This window comes from Triturus cristatus, chromosome 2_2, assembly GCF_964204655.1.
Source record: "Triturus cristatus chromosome 2_2, aTriCri1.1, whole genome shotgun sequence".
NCBI lineage: Eukaryota > Metazoa > Chordata > Amphibia > Caudata > Salamandridae > Triturus > Triturus cristatus.
This window is the reverse complement of record NC_140582.1, coordinates 359,189,684-359,213,967: the sequence shown is the minus strand read 5'-3', so window position 1 is coordinate 359,213,967 and position 24,284 is coordinate 359,189,684. Positions and strand designations below refer to the sequence as shown.

The following is a 24,284-nucleotide window of genomic DNA, read 5'->3' as shown; positions in this document are numbered from 1 at the left end:
GAGAGGGAGTGAGTATGAGAGGAAAGTTTTCAAAGAAAATGAGGTGAACTCCTGGACGGTATGATGCCAGACCACTTTGAAGGTTCACTAGGTGCATATGCATATTGAGACTGTGGAAACGGACTAAGAATGCCTCTTACAACATCTGGCGACAAGATATGTTTAATGTGGCAGAATTTACCAAGTACATCATCAAATGGTAAAATCTGAGAAGTGTGTGTATGCGAGGGTGGTTTTACCTACTATTGGTGTGATTTTTCATAGGCATAGATGTTAGCACCAAATATATTCTGAAATGTCGGAGGTGATGGGGAGTCACACAGATTGAAAAGCACTAAGAGGCCCATTACGGTAAACGGGACCGACCGCCAGAGGTGCGGCGGTCCTGCTGTGCCCATTAGGATGTGACCACCGCCATGGCGGTTGCATCTCGCATATTGTGGCGGGCGGTGCTGTAAGCAGCACCTGCCACAATGTGGAAAATGCATGTTGTTCATTGGTATGCAAAACATGACAGGCACCTTCTGAATGCCAATGTAGGGGGGTACCATGGGTAGCCCCCAAGTGCAGCCCCCTACCCCCAGGGGCCCGCAGCGGGCCCCCAAGGTAAACTCTGCATGCCTTTCTATGGCGGAGTCTCCGCCAGGGAAAGGCATTCCACCGCACACATCATAATATGGATGGCGGTGCCTGCAAGGCACTGCCACCATATTATGGGCCTTTTCTGCCCGGCAGGCAATCGTGACGATTGCCTACCGGTGGAAATGCTGCGGACGGCCTTTCCATCCACCGTGGTACCCCCTGCCATGCTAATGTGGCGGGGGTAAATGGCCGACCAGCAGGGTGTTTTGGCAGGCGGATCGCCACCGCCGGTCGGGCGGTGGCGATCCGCCCGCCATGCTAATAGACCCCATAGTGTGTTCATGAAAATGTGAGCGAGTGCTTTTTATTCTCTTCCTTCTCCTCTTTTTTTCTTTTTACTGCTTGTCGTTTACCCTTTTTCACCTATTCTCTGAACTTATGGTGACTTAGTCTGGTGTATCAAGAGTAGTATGTGAGACATGTGATACAAGGATAGACAGACACAGGTTCTTAAGAATGGTAACGTGTTGATACCACAAAGGTTTTCTCTACATTTTTAACTGTTTAGCTCTCTGTCTGTTAACCATCAAAAACCTCAAACTGAATGATTAATAAATAGAAAAGTCAGCAATCATACTCCTTTCTACCATTCCCTTCCTCCTGGTATGGAAACAGGATGGGCCAACTCCATCACACCTTACTACAGTGGTTCTGCGGGTGTGAATCAATCAATCAATCAGGATTTATAAAGCGTGACTAATCACCCGATAGGGTATCCAGGCGCTTGCAGCCCCCAGAGGCTTATTTGAACAGCCAGGTCTTGAGGGCCATTCGGAATACCAGAAGTGAGGGGATGGTCCAGAGGTGAGTGGGGAGGCTGTCCCAGGTCTTTGCTGTGATGTGGGAGAAGGAGCGTCCTCCACTTCTGCTTTAGTAGATGCAGGGAGTATGAGCAAGTGAATGGGAGGCGGAGCATAGTCTTTTTGATGGTTGGTGGTAGTTCAGGCAGGTCCTTAGTTGTGTAGAGCCTTGTGTACTTGGGTCAGCAGCTTGATTTGGCATCTCTTCATCTTAATGATGAGCCATCTTGTTCCCTTGTGTTGCCATGCTCTGGCTACCTATACCACTGTATTGTGGTGTGTCACTGTGGAGTTCCTGTTTGAAGCCATAGGCCCTAAATCTTTTTGATTCCTAGGCTCAACAGTGTAAAGGAAGTGTGAACCACCAGACTAAGTAGCAAGGACAGCTAAAAAGACTTTCAAGCTGTTTTAGGCATTAGTGGGTGGCCCGCCGTCCACTGGGGAACGGAAGTAATGGGCTTTGTAGCCCAGATGGATTTTCACCTGCTGTATTTGCAGATGTCAACATGCCTGCTTTTCCTGGCAGGTGTGAAGAAAAAACAGAAGTGCAACAGACTGTATACAAAATACAACAAAGCCAAACACATGGACAACTCTACATTCGAGTGATTGGTCTGGATAACAAACCTGCTGAATGCATCATTTTCACATTGATGACGGAGTGTTTTTAAATTACTTTGTTTTATTAGTGGTTTCTCAATATTTTCAACATGATAAGCCCATGAGTCTTTGATCTTGTGACCTATGAGTCTTGTGATCCTGAGAGAGCAATAAAAATGTGTCTCTATTTTTTCTCTTCACACACCCTGTAGTCTTTGGTAGGTTTTTGTACTGTTTCTTATTAGATTGTATATATCATTGTATTATGTATGACTGTATAATAGTATCATATTTTAGTTTTCTTTGATGTATAACCTGAGGTAAAATAATCTCCAGACGTGCCCTCTGTCTCATTTAAGAATAAGGCACAGGTCACTCCTCCTCCCTCCCATCAGCTCTGGTATGCGTTTATGCAGATGCCGCTGGAAGAAGAGTCTATCCAGTGCAAGAATATGACAGACTCCATCTTCGCTTCTCTCTCATTAATCTTCCCCATCCTGTAGGAGTTGGACTGTGTTATGTATAGTCCTCCTTTCCCAGCCCACCAGTCCTTTCCCACATGAAGATGGGACAGGAGTACAAGCAAGTGAAATGCCTTTCTTCCTACCTCAAGGTGATGCTTTTATGAAAAAGTAATGTGTATTCGCACATGTGCTCTGTGTTTTTTGTGTATAATACGAAGTATAAAAGACACACCTTCGATCTTGTAGTTGGGAGGAATAGGCCATGTTACAATGCATGCTTTTAGAACGCATGCCATTACAATGTGGTCATTACAACGACAGCGTTGTTACATCGCAGACCATTACAATGCAAGTCATTACAACGACTTGCTGTAGGGGGGGTGCTGGATGTTGGAATAGTATTATTTACTATTCCAACCCCGGTCTGTGCAACAGTAGGGAAGGTGTTGTATATAAAATCCAACACCTTCTGCCCCTTACAGCTAGTCTTTGTAACGAATGGCATGCGATGTAACAATGCGGTTGTTGTAAAGACCGCATTGTAATGGCATGCGATGTGTAAACATTGTTGTAAACAATGTTTACCTGTTGCCAGAGTTTAGTGTGTGCGAATGTCATAACCTTACCTCCAGGCTACCAAAACCTGTTTACTGAAAGAGGGAATTAGTAACGTTTTCTATTCTAAAAGGGTTAAGGGACACACTTTTTCTTGGGAAGGATTTGGTGAAGCCTTCTTCTTCGGGAAGACAGAGACGTTGCAGGTAATTCACAGAGGGAGAGCAACAAGCAGTCCCTATAGAAGTTGGGTTTGCAATATCAAAGGTGAAAGCTCTCAGTGTCTGGGTGCAGAGTGAAAAAGAGGCTACAGTAAATTCTCAGTGTTGTAGAAGAGCCCTGCCAGATTCACAACGTTTTTTTGCTATGACTATATGTGACATTCTCTTGGAGGACTTCTAGCTTACTATTGATTACCACAAGTGGTCCTAGCATTCTATTGGCTTTCTCCTGGGGGGCAATTCACAAAGGTAAGTGTATGTGTGGAGATCTCCACATGCATAGATGTACATCTACACCTGGGTGTAAACCTCTGCCTAAACAGCAGATGGAGATTTATGCCTCATATTTGGTTTATGTGTCTCTACCCGTTTACATGAAGGGGTGGGAACACCTATCATTGTAAATGCTAACTACACAGCCAAATGAGTTCTCCAAATATTCAAGCTAGGCTCTGTAGAACTATGAAGTGACAAGAATACGTAAACAGGTATCACTGTAGGAAAATCACACCGGACAATCATTGCAAGTTTATACACCCCACATCATAAGCACACAGAGAGTTTGTGTCTGTGTGTTTGTTCACAAATTGCTTTCTTTGGCAGTCTGTAATGTCTGATGTTTTCTATTTCTTTAAATATTTTCTTTATTTTATTTTTTTGACATTTTGCTAACTTTGTATGCATATCTGCCACGTGCAAATTTAATTGTTATTGTTTTCGTTTATTCCATTACATTTTTCCGGTTTAGGTATTACTGCTGATAATATTATTCAATGACTGAATTGATTTGAGTGATTCTCAAGCATTACCTGTTATTGACCATGTGAGATGTGTGATTTATTCCAAGGCTTGGCTGTTGAGATTTGAGTCTCTTTGGAACATAGTACTACCTGAATAAATGTTAGTGAATTACAACGGACCCACCCCGTTGTAGATCTGTTTTTAAATTGCATGCCCCTCCATTTGCCCTCTTTATTTTTCCCTTTTCTGCTTCTACTCTGTAGCAGATATTTCTAATTTTCCACCCTTTCCCCATTGGAAACTTCCACATTTACACCTACCACTATGAACTTTGTGTACATAGTTCTACATTACTCTTGGCACTGAATCCCACACTCGCATAGGCGTACACATTTGTGAATTGCATTTATGAATACGTGTCAAAGAAAGTGAAAAGTGAATACTACTACATTTATTCATGAAAGATTTTGGATTTTAAGAGTAAGCCAGTAGTACTTTAGGGGCACATCAAAGCTACATTTTGTGAATCAGGCACTATTTGTGTGATTATGTTGCCAAATGTTTTTAGTGTCAGGTAAATAATTTCGGGCTCGATTTATAAAGAGTTTGCTGTGACTCACTCCTATATTGAACATGAAATCCACAAATTAGCCAGGAGTGCTCCTCCGTTATTCCTGAAGTTCATGCATTAGCCAAAAGTACTGTGCAATATAGCCACACTTAACAACAACCTATGTTTCCCAGTCAAGCACAATGTGCTCAGTTGTTTTTGATAAACGTCTGATGTAAATACCAAAACCCTGTAGTCCATTCCCATATTCCTTTAGCATTGTGGGGCTGATTCACAAAAAGTTTGATATAAAATATTCCCAGAGTACTCCTGATTGACAACAGCATGTCAGGATGAATTCAGAAGTGCTACAGGACTCATACACAGCAAGATTTTTGTGAATTGGGCCCATAATGTTAGATTGTCTTCAAAATAATTTAGTAAATCGAGGTAAAGTAAAAAGAATAATATTGTGCTCAGTTCTTTACAATAAATGCTTGACATAAACTAATATGAAAAATTAGATATAATTAAAAAAAGTGAAAATAATTGTTCGGTTCCATTTTTCACATTTGACTCTATATAATATGTGCTTCCGCTATTACAGTGTAAAAAAAACTTCACCTGGATGGAGAGTGGGACACAAACAGGGTCTGACTGGGACAGAAAATAGATCCAGACACCAAAAATACAAATAGCCTTCACTAGCGAATCAGATAGCTAAAAAAGCGACCCAAATTGCAAATCCACAGTTTTGAACTTGTAATGACATGGGGGCTGTGGCATTCTGTGGTTCTGCACTTGTTGCCAGGAGTCACATAATGCTATGATGCAAAGCTGTGTTATGGAATATTATGATGCAAAGCTTGAGAAGGCTTCAGTTACAGCCTGATGGATTAAGTGTAACATCTCATCTGTGGATGGGGTCCTTTACTTAGAATAAACCTAACTTCCATATCAAACCTGCGCTCCTGAATTCTTACAGGGGCCAATTACGATGTAGTTCGGAAACTCTTCCGACCGAATCGGTTTCGGAATCATTTCCGACCTAATCGGGTTCTGCGAGTCTGATCGACCGATCACGATGCTTCCGAACATCGTTCAGTCGGACTCTAATTGACTACAATGGGAGCCTGTGTTCCAGAACGATAAAACAGGCTCCCATTGAAGAAAGGGTTGGTTGGGGAAAACCTTGCACCCTATGGAGGGCCCTCCATGGTGCCTGCTACACTGTGCATGGTTGTAAAGAGGGGTCCCATGGGCCTGCTATGGGCCCCCATAGTCAGATTCCGACAGCCATTTTGTGTCGGACAAACCGATTCAGAATAGCTGTCAGACTTGGACATCGTAATCGCTCGGTCTGAAACAGTGTCCATAAAGCGGTACGATTCGGCTCTGAACGACTTAGTCTGTCCGAATGCTGATTGGAACCGATTTGGACAGCCCGAACAGTTCCCTTGCATCGTAATCGGTCGGTCAGACATGTTATATGATTTGGTCAGAAACATAGGTTCGGAACCGGATTCGCCGAATCCGAATCCCGTTCGGAGCCGTTCCAAATACCATCGTAATCGACCCCATGGTGCAGAAGTGTTTTGCAAGGTATCCGAGACAGCATTTGTACCTGGTGCAGGCAATGTTTGTGGTATCAGGGAAATCAACAGTTAAAAACAGTCCACCAGACCATTAAAAAGGACCAAAAAGACATGAAACAGGTCCACACAGTGCCCTGCCAGACCAGCCCTTCGGGCTCTGCCAGACTGCTCTTGACGTCGGTCCAACCTTGAACACAAATAAAGCACAATGTGAACCTGAAAATTCTTTCACCCCCTCTGTTGATCTGGGTTCTAGCAAAGCATATTCCTCTGCAGTAGTGTGCAATGGGGCTTTAGTGGCAGAGGCGTAACTATGTCATTGCCACTTAATCCCTTATTTTCTTTTGCCATGCTCCCAATAATACACTCTGGGGCATATTTACAAGCCCCTATTGCCACCACAATGTCACTTTCAGTGCATTAAGCAGCAAACATAGAAGTTTCAAAACGCCATGAATGATTGTTTATGTGCACGTAAACAATAATTTCCCCTAAAGCAGACACCCTTGTATTATGGTGCAAGGGAGCCTGCGCTGGACCTAGGCAGCTGAACTCAGTGCCAGCTCCAGGGGAAATGATTGGGTGTGCCGCATTCTTGTGAATACGGGACATCCCTGCATTTTCAGAATGGAGAAGCATGGCTTTAGCAATGTTTGCTAAACGCCACGCTTCTCCATTCTGTTGTAAATATGCCCCTCAGTTTAAAACAACTTTGAGAAGAAACATTCAAACGCAAGTTTTAACTTGAAGGCTTACAAGTATTCCCTCTGGTCGTTGGGTGAACTTTCTGACAAGACGTGCTGCTTTCCTGAGTATTCTGCTTCCACTTTCTCCTTCTGCACTTGTCGGAGGAGCTCAGAGACTGACATGTCTGCCTCTGTCCTTTGAGTGCTATCCTGAAATGACGAGTAACTGACAGACATGTCCTCCTCCGAGACAAGGGGAGGGTAATCAGATGTCTCATTGTCTTTAGGGGATGTGTGATCTCCTTTGCTCCTCTGTCTTGGGCTGTACAAGTCTTCCTGGAGTGCAGAAAATCCTGTGGAAAAAAAAAAAAGAAACTGATAAGCCTAAACACTACTTTTACCTTTAACAAAGTTCTGCAAGCTCATTATACCCAAATTCGTAATTAAATGCATATATGAACATGAAATATACATCATTCAGTTGTTTAGTCTTGGTAATGTGTGGGCAGGTCAAAATAGAGAACTGTGATTTAATAACATGTGATCAGCATCAGCAAGTGGCAAATAATGGTGACTAGATCTGAATCACACTCCCACTTCTGATTGGGAGCTTCAAGGAAAATTTAAACTCAAGTGTGATTGGCTACTGTTTGATTAGCTGAATGACTTACGGTTGCAAAGGTTTGAGAATTGTGTCCACTTTTCTCAATGTATTCTTAATACTTTCTGTTACCAATAGTACCAGCACTGATCACTGGGGCTAAACAAGTTACCGACCTGTGCAAACTGCTCTTTCCCTCTCACTCTTGTATGCTAAAATGTGGAAGGTCTTGCATACAACAAATATTACACTGTCCAGTCATCATCAAGACGTTCCCTTGTGAGCCACGGCGTGCCGCACACCTTGACAATAAGTTCCAATATTCAGTATCAATTCCTAAAAAAGGTGTGAGTATCCCAGCTGGAGCACCCACCTACAGTTGTAAAGAGATAAACTGCCAATTACAATGGTGTGTGCATCACTGCTGCTCTGCCCTTCACTTTTAAGTTTGACAATATCTCTTGTGCGTATCACCTTGGTGAACACACACTTAAAGCACTTCTACTCACAGGTGTGCGTATCACCATTAAGCTTGCAGGATAAAACTTATGCCTCCACAACAGAGGCACTGCTTGTCCATGCTGCTCTCGTTCACTCCAAACATCACCTTCCTTTACCATGCTCACCCTTGCCGTGTAGCACACTAGTTCTGAACGCCACTTCCGGAGTATTAAGATGCTGGCTTGACTCAAAATGGCCGCCTGTAACATCATCGTCACTCCCAGCATTCCTTAGACTCACAGATATGAACGCACATGTCCTGCTTGAGACATTGGCTCTCAGAGGACTCCTCTAGCTCGACCTCACATTCTATTTACTGCCGCGCAGATTCTCTCGAGCCACCCCTTGCTTGCGCTCGAGCCTTGACTTTGAATTTCCTCTCCACTCTCGAGCTACCTCCAGAACCCTCAACCCCCACATTCTAACGTATGTTATAATGACATTCTAAAGCTGGAGAGCAGATGCTTCAGATAGTTCACACTGACAGTCCTAAGTAAAGAATATGAGGCAAATGGTGAATGATGCCTTGGCACCACAGATGTCCATCGCCTCTACTGCGAAAGCCAAAGACATGCAGCAGATGCAGAATCCGCTTCCTGTTTCAGTGGCTTTGACAGCATGGCATGAGCTCTTATCTCTGTCACATTGAGAATAGAGAGCGCTGCCCTCAATGTGAAAATGTCAGAGGAAGGTGGGGGAGGGCAGACTGGCACCATTATTTTTTAGGTCGAGCATTCAAGACCTCTTGTATATACCTTAGTATATATTTATATGTGTATGTACTTTGTGGGCTCTGGAGATCAGCCCTAGGACTTGTCTGCTTCCGCTTAGGGACTTTTTGTCTATTCAACTGCCTCTATTTAACTGCCTTGATAGAAAAGGACCAGTAGAGGTCAGTAAAATACCAGAATTGCTTTCTGCTTGTTCAACTGCCTCTATTTAACTGTCCTGATAGAAAACGACCATCAGAGGTCAGTAAAATATCAGAATCACTTTAGCATTCTCTAGATTCCAGTCCATAGAAATTGTCTTCCACAAGCACCAGTAGACAATAATATTTTTTGCAAATCTTGTATTTTCAGTGATATGACAACCGAAGGCCCTGAATTTATATTAAAAACAGCTTTGGACTGTACCATTTCCTGCTGAAAGGCAATAGTTCTATCCATGTGTTCTTAAACCTGGTGTGTCATGCAGTTTGATGCTTACTTTCCCTCCATGTTAAAGAACAGTAGATGTTTCAGCACGCAGGCTAATGTGCTGCATAGCTAAATACATATAGGTCCCAAAGGCGAGACTGATTGCATTGCAAATGCTTGTTATATTTAGGTAGTGGCTGGTATTACTGAGGAAGGAGGATGGAAAGACACAAGTCTTTTCTTTACTAAGATATATTATTGGGAGAACAGAGTTAAGGCAGGAGGGAGTATACATGTTTTTAATAAACTAGAAGGAGGAGGAGGATGCTAAGCTCGGTGAGGATGAGCAAGGACAACATCTGCAAGACCCACCATGATTCATCTCCTTCAGCAAAAACTGTGCATGGGATAGGGTTATTTGGGACTAATGAGGGGCATCAGACACAAACACAGATGACACAGGTGTCAACAACATTGAGTTCTCCACCTTGTTGTTACTAGTAAATTTACAATAAATTCCACCTTTGCACTCCAGTTTTATGTAAATTCGAACTGCTAACTGGAAAAGAACACTGCCATTGCCACCTACCTAGTATATTGGAACTACATTTCCCATGAGTCTCTAGCAGCACACAATTCAGGTTATAATGTCGTAACGTCACAGCTAATGTGCACAGGACTAAAATTAGGGATTGGCAAGGCACACATACACCAGGACCTCAGCATCATAGTGCTTAGGAGCTAGGAGGACAGCGGGAATTTCAGTAGGTGCACTGCGGCCATTCGACCCTTGACGAAATAAGTGATGCTTTCCTGGAAGTAAAAATACCTGTTTTACTGATATTCATCTACAATGCTCTAACTACTTCCCCTTCTTAACTTTGCTATTTGTAATTAAAACGGGACCCTGATGCCTCCCCCATTTGATGTCTTAACTACAAATCACTGTATTGTGTGACTACAGAACCATGCCCCCCTCTCCTCCCATGGGGCAGTACAGGATTCCTTAGTTCAGTAAGTCCCTGTTTCAGGATAAAATGCACGACAGCCTGATGGAAGAATAGTTTCATAATGTGCGCTTTGCAGTGTATTTTGTGATGACACTATGTAGGCAAGACGCACCTGGTCTTTTGACCATGTTATCATGCTTTCTAAAAGACTACTCTGCATGAATGGATGGAAACCTGAGTTGAGTGGTGACAGCCCTGCACATGATATATCAAAGACCATAATTGAGTGTTGTATGTTGATGTTATGTACTCCTTTGACATCAATCTGACTACCATTATTATGGTGGATTGTTCTTCCATTTTAGGAGTCACAACCTAAAATTCTGCATTTTAGGCGAGTGATAATGTATTATGCATGCATCAGTGTGTTGCATGTTGGTGGGGAGTGGCGAACTGCTGAGGGTGTAGAAAGTTCAGACCGGTGCTCCTGCTGGAAAAGGCACATCCAGCACCATCCTGACACCATATCCCTGCGCATGGGGCAATAGAGAGGCGAGCTGCATGCATTGACTCCCGAGGCACCAAATCTGACACCCCACAAACACCTCTGAAGCAAACTTTCTGATCGGACCCAACCTGAGCAGAGCAGTGAGGCGGCGTCTGGAAAATGGGAGCTGCGATCATGGGGCCATAGCTCGGGGGGGCTGTGCTGTGAGACGGGGATCCGAACGAGGTGTTGGCCCAAGAAGCCTAGTCGGGGCCTCGTAGACATACTCCCCTGGGGCCCGACTCACCACTGGGGCCCTGATGGCTGCCTAGAGACTGGTAGGAGGAGCAGGCGTAATGCCTGTGGGGGCACCTAACGCAGCTGAGGGAGGAGCGGAACGGCCCGACACCTGAAGAGCTCATGTGAGTGCTCCGGACCTCCACTGGAAAGGCTCCATTCAACAGATGATCAACGGGAGAAACGCATGAAAAGTCCTGACCGTGGTGCCTGTTGCAGATGAAAGCCCTCCGTGTTCGAGGAGCTGGCATGCAGGGGCACAAGGCTGCCAAGGTGGACTCTTGGCCTGCCTCCCCCCCTCCAGTGAGACGGCTGAGAGATCAGGTTGTGACGCCCCTGCGGGGTCCTCTGCAGGCCCTGCGGCAGCAGAGCAGAGATGGAGGGCTGCCGGGGCTGGTGCTGCCTCTGCATTATGAGGTGGGGCCCTACTGCGGCATATGAAACTGAGACCCTGTGGGCCGGGGTTTTTAGCAACGTACCAAGAACACTACCCCCAAAGAGCTATCTGACTTGGGAGGCATCCCTCTGGGGGCTGGGAGGCCACTCTTCCAAAGAGGTTGAAAGTGAAGGAGAGTGGGCGCCACCCCAAAGGAACCGGGGTCCTATGCAGTGGCCAGTACTGCGGCCAATCATTGATGCAGCCCACTGCGCAGTACCCATAGACACTTATTGCCCTTCTGTCCCTCCACTCAGTACTACCACACTTGTTGCAGTGGGGGCATAGAGGAGCTGTGGAGTGGACGGAGACAGAAGGACCGACTGTGAAACTAAGCCTCTACTACATGCATGGTGTGGCTGGCGTTACGGCTCCGGAGGCTAAGACGGTGCCAGACCCCTGCCAACCAGGACCGGAGACACCTGGCCAATGATATACTTGGGCCCCTGGCGCAATTTCCAGAAGACCATTACTGGAGGCTGTCTTCTGGGTGACCTCTCTGCTAGGGTTGGATGCCAGGGATCCCTGAATTTGCTGACCCCCAAGATCCCGCAAGGAGGGTGCCCGGCTTGATCCCCCCCTTCCACAGGCCTGATGTGAAGTACGGCGTGGAAGTTTTTGACAGCAGAGTGAGAGAACAGAGGAGTGCCCATCTTGGGGCCAGAGGCACATATGTCTCCCGCTGCAGTTGGAGCCCTTCTTCTACCACCCGGCTTTTCTTGGGTTGACACAGGGAGATTGCGTTAACCGTTCCAGATCACTTCTCTCCTGCAATGGGGAAGATCACCAGAAGAAAAGATCATGAGGCAGGGTGTGTGTTAGCGGAAGAGTCACCCAAAACTCTGAAGGAAGATGGCAACCTGACAGGGCAGCCCGGTCCCCCTGAGGGCCACACTCTTCAGGACATTCTGCAGGCTATTATCTCCTCTAGGGAACTGTTGGTAGCCAAGATAGACACTTTAGGAGCGGACATTGGCATCCTGAGAGATAATCACCGCCGGTTGGTGGAGCGCGTCTCCAAGGCAGAGAAAACCCTGATGGAGGTGCCCTCAATGCTGGCTGACGTGACTGAGCTGATGGCTGCAATGGAGGCGATGGTTCGAACACAGGAAGCCCGTGCGAAAGACGCAGAAAACAGATTGTGCCGCAACAACATAAGAGTGGTGGGACTGCTAGAGCGCATTGAAGGGAAAAATATGGTGGACTACTTGGAGAGATGGTTCAGTGAGGAGGTCGCAGTGGAGGGTCTCTGCCAGTTCTTTGTCCTGGAGTGGGCGCACAGGGTCCCACACGCACTCTGCCCTCGGAGGCCCTGCCATGTCCGGTGGTGGCCAGACTTTTAGTAGTACATACTGAACCGTGCCAGAACGAACGGCAACCCTTCTGTGGAGAATAGAAGGGTTTGGATCTTTCTAGACTTTTCACTAGAAGTACAGAGACAATGCTCTACGTTTCAGGAAGTCCAAGTAAGACTCAGGCAGATGAACGTACCTTAAGCAATGTTAATCCCGTTCCGGCTATGAGTAATGACACAAAAGGGGACATGGTTCTTCTGGGCCCCAGAGGAGGTATGGAACTGGATAGACCTGCAGCCGCAGCAATTGCTAAGCCGGCGGCCCTGGAGGGACCACCCCCACAGGGCCAGATCACGACGGTGACTCAACAAACATAGCACGGTGGCCTCATCCCAGGCGGAGACACAGTTTGAATGCCGGAGGGTAACGGAAGCAGTAACGTCAATGAGTAGTGGGGGAGCAAGCCCCCAGTACCAGGTTGAAGAAGACAGGGCGCAGAGTCCTGATTCAGATGCTAGACACAGCTCCTCCATCGAATCAGACACTGAACTTCCGGTGGAGATGCCTGGGACATCAGATGAGATTATATGAACCTATCATCCTCTTGGCATGGTATACCAGCAATATCTGTGCGAAAGTGTGTTTTGAGCCGAGAGGTGCTTAGATGCTGGTAGTATTTAGCATATACCCCAGACCACGAATGTTTCACCTGTGATAACTGCTGGATGGGAGGGACCCAAGCGGGAATCACCATACAACCACACCTCTAATTAAGAGTTACCCGTGGTACCTCCTGTGAGTGATTGTTGATAGTTAAATTGTTTGGATGAGAGGTAGTAGCCTGCTTGCCCTGGGGAGTGGGAGCTGGGATGTATGGTTCAAATTGTTAGAATGGGGATGCATGAGTTAAAATCTACTTGCTTTTTAGGTCTCGCCTGGCATTAGCAGCACATGCGCTGCAGTCGCCATGCAAGGGCTTCCTGGAATCAATACGGATTCCGAAGCTTTCAGAGGCGGACTTGAAGCCCCGACCATCTTTTTCATTCGCCGGCATCATCCTACATGCTAAACACTGGTTCACGATTGAAAAGGAGGCTTCTTAGTCCCTCCTTGTTACCGCCCTGTCCACTTTTGGCCCCGCCCACCGGGATTAGATCTCTCACTTGCGGCGTTACACGGTCTCCTTCATTAGCTGGGATGCACTATTTTTCGGGGACAATGCTGACAGCTTGTTTAAAATGCAAATTTGTATTATTATTATGTCGTCGTCCTTTCTGAAACCTGATATTTTTATATTTCTCGGTCCATCATCCCCGCTCCCCCACGGTGTACAATGTATTTATTTATTGACTGTTTTATGGTAAAATCCGCTCATTTTTCATATTACGCGAGAATCGAAGAGGGAGATCAACATCCGCTGCTTACAGTGCTTGAGGCGGCTTACGGGCTGGAAGCACTGTGACAAGCAACAAATTATTATTATGATGATGTGTTCTGATTTATAATTATGCGGTCGGGTGGTGACCCAGGTCCTCGAGTTTTATTGCGCGTACTCTGTGTGTGTTGGGGGGGGTAGATAGGGCTCGTTCGGTGTGTCCCCACTGCCACTCCAACGAGTCCATGGACAGGGTCACTCAGAGTATCTGTTTATTTATAAATGAAGAGTTTTCTGTTAATGTCTGATATTTCAATGGCACCCACCTCTCCGACCGGAAAACCAGGTGCTTTACAGAAAACAAACCCCCTCTTTGCAGGTGAGGCGGAGGACGCAGTCAGGTGTGAGAGAGAGCCGGGTGGACGGGCGGGGAGGGCCGTGAAAGAGTGGGGACACGCACCTCACGGTGGAAGGGGTGAGTGAGGGAGGGTGGCATCTCAGCGGGGTGGGGGTGATGGGGTGTGAACCTTCACTTCAAGGGGTGCGGACCCAGACACCAGGGGCAGGGGTGTCCCCTCTCTCCCCACCCCAGGGAGCATTCCATCACACTTGTGTTGCAAAGGTTAAATATAACCTCCTTATGCCCTGGTGACCCCTTATAGACCCCTCGCTATACAAACAATCAAGGACCCTATAAACACGCCCTTCACGTGCGCCAAAGACCCGGTGACTCCGCATGGGGTCCCAGTGGCACGCACATACACACTGCCTAGAACCCCTTCAGGCACCCAGTCAGTGCTTTATATGTGCATGATCCTTATTAGAATCGCTGTACACGCCCTCAGGCGTACGTGGTACACCCTCGATGACTCCGTCAGTTCAACACTCGCTGCTGACACTCGCGGTGCCCTGAAGTCATTTCTTCAAACCCTCACAGCCACACTCAGGTCGGTACATTGACTCCCATTACACTTGGTAATACAAGAATGTTATTCACAGCGCGTCGAAACGACTAACACGTATAAAGCGCTATATATATTGTATTATTATCAATATTGTGGGAACTAGTCGAGGTGGGCTTTATTGATGGGGAGCGGCAGGTCCTTTCTTTTTTAATTTTTACAAACCAGTCCCCTTATTTGTTTGTGAAAATCAATGGTCCGTGAGTGGTTAATGCAACACTGGGGGGCCCCTGCTGAAAGTAAAGGGGGGGCAGGGAGGTACAGAGGGCTAATCAGAAAGCACCCTTCTCACCCGAGTGCTTGTGAGAAAGGTATTTTAAGGAACAGGCTACTCAGCAAATGTAAAGGCTGCTTCCGGCCGGTTCAGGCTTTGATTGATGAAGTCACTTGAGGCGTCTTGGTGCCTAAAATGTGTCATTTTTAGAAGAACCCAAAGCTGTTACAAGAGAGCTCTGGAGTGCGTGCTTTTAAGGGACATTTACACAAATGTTTGCACCAGGTACAGTCTGATTGTCTATTATTATTATATATATTTGAGACGACTTCTGTGACCTAAACATGAAATGTTTTAACACACTTTGCACAGCCTAATACTGCGTCTAATACTATTTTATTTTTACAGAGTGTGTTATGTCCCAGGGTGCGACCTCGCAGCACTATAAGTGAACAGGTCACTCTTCCCAAGTACATGGCAGAATTCACAGCTGTGACTCTCTGGTCGCACACAGACATCCGCAGGGGTCACTCTCCTCCCAGGGTACGACCTTGTAGCACTATAAGTGCACAGGTCACTCTTCCCCGGTGCGGGGAAGGACTCACGGATGTGACTGTGGTCGCACGCAGACATCTGCAGGTGTCACATTCATCCACTGAAGCTTCAGATCATAAAACAGTGCATTTCCCTTTGATTGGTTTGACATGCATTTATTTTTCCATTTCTTTGAAGGAGTGTTTATCCGTTCTAGGCATTCACCAGAAAATTAACACAGTACCTGCAGTGCATTATTTTTTAGCCGCGTGTTTGACCCATCCCCACACCCCATTACTCTGGCCATGGGCTCAGGGCCACAGTTCCCCTACTCTGTATACATTACATAGATGCAGCTATACAGTGGATACATACATGACCTGCAGTCTCTAGCCGCTATATGTGTCTTCCAAAAATACGGCAGAGCACCTCACGTGCACCATATGGGTGATTCATAGCTCCTCAGTGAACACATTTATAGGCACCATCTGTACATCTTATAAATTATACACACAAGCGAGTGCCCCAGGGAAACTCATGGGTGCACTAAGCACACCTTGTAGACATCACTATGTGCATTTAACAGCCCCTCTTCCCCCCATCCTATGCACTCCCCAGAAACATGCCCTTGTCTACGTGAATACCCCCAGCTGACACTATGCAGACATGTCACGCACAGGGAGTAGACCCTACGCACTCTAGACGCCTAACACCTGGACCTCCTAGTGCCTACAAATGAATGTGTCCTTCTATAATGTAACCGGTGCTCACAGAAAGCCCCCGACACCTTCTGGGCGACTTCCGCTATATTAAACAACAAAAAAATTCATTAATAAATAAACATGATGGGAATAAACAACAAGCACCAATAGGTCTCGCATTTATGCGAGTTTGAGCTATTGACATTGCAAATAACAATGCCTTTTATTTTTGTTTTCGTTATTAAAACATAAATAAAAGGCATTGCCATTTACAATGCCAATCGCCTCAACTCGCATAAATGCGAGACCTATTGCATTGCAAATGCTTGTTCTCATTAGATGGCAATGGACTACTATTGTTCTGTGGCTGGACTACACTCAGAGGGTGGCTAACTTTGGTGGATTGTGATTCTGAAATATGACTACACAACCTATAAACTGTCCTCTTGGAACATCAGGGGAATGCACACAATGACAAAACGGTACAAAGTGTTTTCCTATTTGAACAGGAGAGGGCTATATATTCCACTGATGAAAGAGACTCACCTCACAACAAAGAAGGGCGCAGCAGTACACAAGCGATGGAGTGGTCAGGCCTACTACGCCACTTTTTCAGCTTTTGCAAGGGGCAAATTGATCTGGATTTGCCCTGGGGTTCCTTTACAGTACACAGGGGATCCTGTGGATCCAGAGAAAGGTATGTGGGGGTGACGGCCATCTCAAGAGTCGAGGTGTAGCATTAATTAACCTATATGCCCCGAACGGAGATCAGGAAACTTTCCGAGGCACATTGGCTCCCCTGATGCACTCCCCTCTGGTAGGAGGGGCTTTTGACTGTGTAGCTGACCCCGGACTGATCGCTCCCACCCACCGATGAGGGACTCCCCGATATCCAGAACGGCCAGGAGCTTTGGGGACTGGTGGGCCCAGTGGGGGCTCCTTTACTCCTGGTGCCAACTACACCCACAAATGAGAGACTATTCTTTTTTTTCTCCAGCTTACATGACCTTCATATGTGGCTGGACACATTCCTCTGCACCCTTGACATACATAACCTGGTGTACAATGTAGAATACCTGGCCCGTACCATCTCGGACCACAATGCAGTGTTATTACAGCTGAGATGGAAGCGTCTCATTCCATGTACCCCTACCTGGCGATTGAAGCCTGAGTCATTGGAGGATCCCATGTTCTGAAAAGGGATGGGGACCGAATCAAGCATTACTTAGAAAATAACAGTGGCTCAGTATCTTCGCCATTGGCGGAGTGGGATGCCTTCAGGACGGTGATAGGGGGAGTCGGTGGGGGTCAGGGGTACATTATTGCGGGAGTTCATGCAAGCAGAGCAGGAATTAAGAACGGTGGAGCAGACCTGGCTGGGACCCAGAGGTCCAACAGACACTACTGGACACTAAACAGAAAGTAGCAGACCTGGTTGAAAGACTCAGCTGCTTTAACTATAAGCAATATATGGTGAGGTCTCATGCAAAGCTGGACCATACTCGTTCCCTGCTGGCCTGGCTAGCCAACCCGGCGAAGAGGGGCTCAAACACTGTCGAACTCCCTAAGGACAATGCCAATCGGTTATTTACTATGCAATACTATGCCGGGTTCTACACAAGCCCTGCGAGCTATGATGAAGATTCACTACATGCCTATCTCACACCACTCCATCTCACTGCCCTCACACAGGATGAAGCCGAGGAACTATAGAGTGTGCTCACAGTTCAGGAGATCATAGCAACGATAAGGAGGTTGGCACGAGGAAAGATGCCGGGGTCAGATGGACTCCCGGCTGAGTTCTATGTGACATATACCACCGAACTAGCCCCCAAATAAGGGGTCCATTACCAAACGGCTAAGGACATAGGCCACTTGCCAGACTCCACATAAGAGGCGCTGGTGGTACCTCTATTGAAGCCAGGGAAACCAGAGTATGACTGCAAGTCCTATAGATCGCTGTTGATGCTTAACATCAATTACAAAATTCTAAACAAAATACTGGCCTCCAGACTGTTCCCACTTATGCCTAAACAATTGCACCCCGAATGGAGGTTTCTCTATGGCGTGTTGACCCGGATGCAGCTGGGTAGGGGCTTCTTAGCTGAGGGGAGAACAGTTTATTATTAAGGTCCGATTTTTAAATGAACTGTTATTATTCAAGCATCCATTATTTACATCTGAAAGCATTTTAGAGCATAATATAATGGTTCTTGAGCCTGGAAAACTACATTCATGTCATACGCGATTGTACATTAATGGATCAGGCATTTTTCGCGGGGCAGTATCCGTTTGCTAATGTGTGGCACAATATTATTGACCTTGAATAGCTACATCCCTAATATATGTGATGCACTTTAATGGTTCAAGAGTGATTATAATTTGCTCTAAAATGCTTTCAGATGTAAATAATGGATGCTTGAATAATAACAGTTAATATAAAAATCGGACCTTAATAATAAACTGTTCTCACCACAGGTCATATTTTGCCTTCAAGGAGACTGCATAAACCTATACAAGTCACTAATGTAAATATAGATAAAAGGCTAATTATGAATACCTTAATAATAGGTAAATAGGAATAGGAATGCTTGATAATAGGAGGTAAAAACAGATAACTATTTAATCAAAATCACCAGCTCAAAATAGGAGGGCATTAGTTGGTTATTCAGTGCACACCAGTGCACTCATGGCTATACCACTACAGGGAGCATAGTATCAATTTATCTTTTGGTTTTAATATTGATTTAATTTAAACAATCACTTCCAAGTAGTAGAACACACTGGTGTTTAGGAGAACACATGATGGTAAATATTTCGGTAATGGGTCCATTGTAGGGCACACTAGTGGTGATTTCATACTTAAATTATATGTAAAGGAACCTTTATGTAATGATTTGTTTATTATAAAAATGACAGCCTTAAAAAAGCCTTAGGCGAGCCAGCCATTGAAAGGGTGAAACACTTGTTGACTGATTCTGTTCAAATGGAGATGTTATATTAACATCTGTTTTTGTTAAATTGGAGATGGCATATTAATTCAATAAAACGATTTATAAACATCAACACCTATTGATGGATTATGATTTTCAAGAAAATGTTATTAAAAAGATGAGTCAAAATCACCTTGAAGGTAACCAATATTTATGATTACTTGGATACAAAACAGTACAAAGAAGTAAAACATGTTAGGGAAACATCACACAACACTTTATACTCAATATTTCTAATAGTGGTTGTGTGGTCATCTGATGGTGGGTATCTGGTGGGTATGTGGGTGTATGATAATGGGTATGTAGTCATAAGTGATGGTGGGTGCCTGGCTATATGACAAGAAGAAGCTCTATGTTGGTAAATGTGTTGCCATGTAATTCTATGTGTGTGGATGGTTAGTCTGAGTGTAGGCACTTGAAGGTGGGTGCACTGGTGTATAATGAAAAGTTTATGGTCATGTGGTGGTTGTGTTGGTGGATGATGTGTGAACTTGGTCATATGATGAGCACATAATGTTGGCGATGTGAGTGCATGCTGTAGCTGTGTGGCCTTAGAATGGTGGGTACCTGATGGTGAATGCATGCCTATAGATGTGATACTAGTTGATGCTGGGGTTGCAGTTGTCTCATGGTGGGTGGGTGTCAACTACTGGATGCAACAGTTGCACGTTCTTCTCTTACTGAGGCTACCAGACATAACAGTAACTCCTTTCTGTGGGTATTGGGTTTGCTTATACGGTATTAATTTGTTGTGGAAGCAACAGGTATGTATCTGAAGGGCAACTATATAGAGGAAACCAGAGTAGATGACAGTCGGATGAAGTTGGAGCACTATTCCAAGTGTTGCAGTGATGAAGGACTGGACAAAAAGATTATGCTATTTCCTGTTCCTTCAGCATCGAGAAGTGGGAAAGGAGCCCTTTTGTGCTGAGGTTATGGATCAGATGAAGTTACAGAAATGGTGTTAGAAGAAAGGGTGGAAGTAAATAATATATTGCAGTTGGAAGGAGACATAGTTCTGATAACTCCCAAAATGAAGACAAAAGATGCAATGGTCTGAGTTTGTTAAAGATTTCTCTGCGGTGCCTGCTGTAGAGAGTTGACCTGGAAGAAAGTCCAACACTCATCTCCTGAATGAAACAGTGGACAGCTAGGTAGAAAACTGAGTTGCATATCTGATAGTAGGTGTATGATTGACTAATTGTCTGGCGTGTGGAGAATGATGATGGACATGTGGGTGAAAGGGAACATTTTCTTTTCAATTTCTCTTGAAGTTCACAAACATCAGATATGAGTTTTAAAAAAAAAGAACCACCAGTGTTGTCTTGCTCAACCCTGAAAAGCCCTAAGACAGGGGCTTTAGAGGCCTTTATCAATCTAAATATGTTCCAATGTTTGCCAACTTTAGGAAACATTTTACAAAAACATATATATTTTTTGGGATTATGTCCCCTGCCTTGCCCAAGGGTGTGTTGTGGTGTGGGAGGGTTGAATATTTTTCTCCCTGGGTGACGCTGTCTTGCCAAAGGATGAAGTGAACTCAAACATGGCCAATCACAGTAGCAAATGCCTACCCTGTTAGCTCTCTTCTACATCATAAGATAAAAGAGGATAAAGGAATGATGGCACAGTTAGGCAAAGGAAGGCCATTGTAATTCATAGTTGTCCTGCTGGCCTGTTTGCTAAGTGACAACAGGCCACTGGCACAATTTTGCGCTGCTAGAGCTTTTCTTTGCCAAGTAAGATAGCTCATAGTTGTGTGCCTGTTCACACTTTGCAGGCAGAGCAGTAGGACAGCTACACACCGTGCCATGCTTCTTCACCTAAGGTTTTTGTGTGGACATCGGAGGGCAGAACAATTAGCACTGGTCCCCCTGCCCTCTTTGCAAATGCAAAGAGGGTAGCAGTGCTGTGTTAGCTGCCCAGTGGGCCTTGTTTGTAGCCCTGTTAACCTTGGCGAAGGAAGTAGGAGGACGTCATACAATACCCCTTCCCCAGGCAAGGTGGGAATAATAGCTAACATATAGCCTTCCACCCAGCTGACAGCTGCCCTGAGCTGACAAGGTGGATTTGAGATTGAGTGACCATAATTGTATATGAAGCATTATCACTATAACATCCATGGTGATTGTTTGGTTGTTGGACTGAAAAGAAGTAAAAATATCATCTATTATATCACACAGAGTTCTGAATGATTTTCTGCCTATACACTGTAAAACGATAAATAATAGAGTTTGTACAGGACACTTGACAATAGAAACAGGCCTGCTAAGGGGCTAAAAGTGGACATATAATAGGAGTGCTCTGCTATTTCATTGCTAACGAGTTGGTTGGGGCTAAGAACATTTTATCCATTGGTCTAGCTGGCACACATCATGGCGGCATATGTGTTAATAGTGTTCCCAGCACCATGATTTATCTGTAGTACATTGCTCTACGGATAGGGATGTGCGACTGCTAAACCACCGTTGCTATCTTTCTAGATTCAAATAATTCTTTCACTACTTAGCAGGAGCAACTGTAGATAAAGTCACAGATTTGGATCACCATTTGGGCAGATCTGCTGAGGTTGTTTAGTGCTGCCTTTGAAGATAGGAATTATCTAGCATGGCATTCTTTACCTTCGCTATGATCCAGCGCAATTGTTTGCTCTATTTCACCATAGGTGTGGTTAACGTGATCTAAGGCAGGTGACGTAGTGCAGGTCTCCATTAGGTGAACAATATCCATGCGGTTAATTTTGGTGAGAAAATGAATAATGCCAGTATCTGTAAAAAACAGAAAAAGTTTCAATTTATAAGAGTGAAAAATCGTGCTTGTTGTATCAAGCAAGAACAGAATAATACTGCTCAAACAGAATTTGATTAGACACTGCCGAAAGACAGATTTGAGTGCCTACAGAGCAGCAGCACCAGCAGCTTCCCTGTGGTCTTGTCTTATCTAACCTGATCATTTACTCCATTACACCTGCTAAATCACAAGAAGCAAACAAAATACAAAGGACACAGCCAGACTGTGCATTATATCACGAGAAAATAGAATGTGATTGCAAACAGCACAAAAACAGGAACATATCACACATACTTAGGAACACAAATGATTCCGTACACAAGTTCAGCAGAAGGTTGTGAATAGTATGCAGAAATCAGAACATGCATACACATTGTTGGCAATTCTCTATCATGAACAAGTCAAAAACATCACCACCCTCAAGCAGAACAAGAAATTGAAATTTGAATATTCCTTAATTTTCATGGAAATACACCAGTAACCAATCCTCTTTTACTGTCTGATGAGCACAGTGATAATAAAGAGTATCCTATAGCATTCTCTTTATTTAAAATTCATAAAACGTATGTCTGTTTAGTCAATGTTCCCGATACAAAACTGTTGAGTCACAGTGTGCAGGGCAGAAGCAGTAAAGTAACATTTCCAACCGCTGTTTCACCTCAAGTATTTATCAGATACCACGATTCATTCTCATGGGCTGTAAACACTCGCTTATTTGTGCTAATGAACTGTAATACCAGAATCTTTGCAGTGCACAGCATGCCAACTTTATATAAAATTGAAACATATTCTGAAATCAGATTTTTATGTCGCAAATGGGAGAATATGCTCTTATCATTTTTTTAAGTCTATGAGAAATCAACTACTAAGAAAGTGAAATTGTTAGATTGAAAGAAACTAAAGAAACGTGAAATTTTTTAATTGTTTTATGCAAATAAATGCACAGTTATCAGGAGCAGGGCAGTTTGAAAAATTATGCATTTTACGTTTTCATCAGTTTTAGTTATTTTAAATTGGTCATGTTGTTTACAATCTTCAAGCAATTAGATCAAACACTGAACACTATTTATTCTGTGCTAAGGAATGATGAATGATATGGCCACTAAAGGTTTCACAAAGCACTTTGATTGCACCTCTTTTCATTTGAAAATAAAGTAAGCAATGTTCATGTGTAAAGAATTTACCCAATTAGAAAATAAATTCTTTGTAGTTAAAATGTGCTCATTTAATATCCAATTACTAGGTATGTAGAGAATTGCCACTTCATTGCTCTTCATCATCATCAGTACTTTTTTCTTTGAGCCAGACCCTGCTTGCCTCTTTGACTAATGCTAATGGGAAAACCATTCAAACATCTCTATTTTCAGTTTCCTTTCTCCTGAAGGATTGTCACAATGCTTTGTACCCTATTCAGGAAAACAGGTTCCACTTCACCTGTTTTAGGCTGTCCACATCCCATTTTTTGGTAGCCTACCATTTACAAGGTTGGTGTTTTTCTTCCTTACCATGGTGCCCATATGATAATACCAACCAGCAATATTTCATCCATTTTATTTTTTTATGTAAGTTTTATTCTGCCCCGAGAGCTCGTCCCATTTTGCGTTCTTTTAATTCTAGATCTGCAAGATTATGTTTGAATCTCCTCCAGTGCTTGGAACGCGTTTTTATTTGCCGGGCTGTAACTAGCTTAATTTTCTGGGCCCTTAAGATCAGATCATCGGTGGCGTCCTTGACAATGTAGCACCTCAAAACTAGCGTGCCGCATATCCAACCCGGACCTCGCAACATATTCTCGACGCGGGACTCTGCAACTCTTCGCAACCAGGATTAAGGTATTGTGTTCAGTGGGCCTAATTGGGTCCCTATAGCTGGCACGTGCTCCAATGCGGTCGGCCTGAATTTGTGACTTTGTCCCGGTCCAGCATGACCAGATAACCACAATTGGCGCTTGGTGCTTTTTGCCACCAATTGTGGTTAAATGTTTAAAATTGTATATCTCCAGCTCTACTGATTAGACTTTTGTTGTTTAGGTCTTAAATTATTTATTTAAAATTAATCTGTTTTTCTAAATAGGTTTTGGATATTTCTTGTGTTTTCACTTTATCACAGTTTGAAGTGCTGCATAAATACTTTACACACTGCCATTAAGTTTTTT

The 24,284-nt window shown here is 44.5% G+C and overlaps 1 protein-coding gene across 15 annotated transcripts in view; it reads right to left on the bottom strand.

Annotated features, from left to right (window-relative positions):
- ANK2 (ankyrin 2) overlaps nt 1-24,284 on the bottom strand; it is a 1,556,458-nt gene that overhangs the window by 112,993 nt on the left and 1,419,181 nt on the right. For all 15 annotated transcript variants that reach the window (XM_085641446.1, XM_085641452.1, XM_085641444.1 and 12 more), the window contains 2 exons: nt 21,961-22,107; nt 6,925-7,207 (listed from right to left, as the gene is read on the bottom strand). In XM_085641446.1, coding sequence (XP_085497572.1) covers nt 6,925-7,207; nt 21,961-22,107 — 430 coding nt within the window. The remainder of the gene's footprint in view (nt 1-6,924; nt 7,208-21,960; nt 22,108-24,284) is intronic.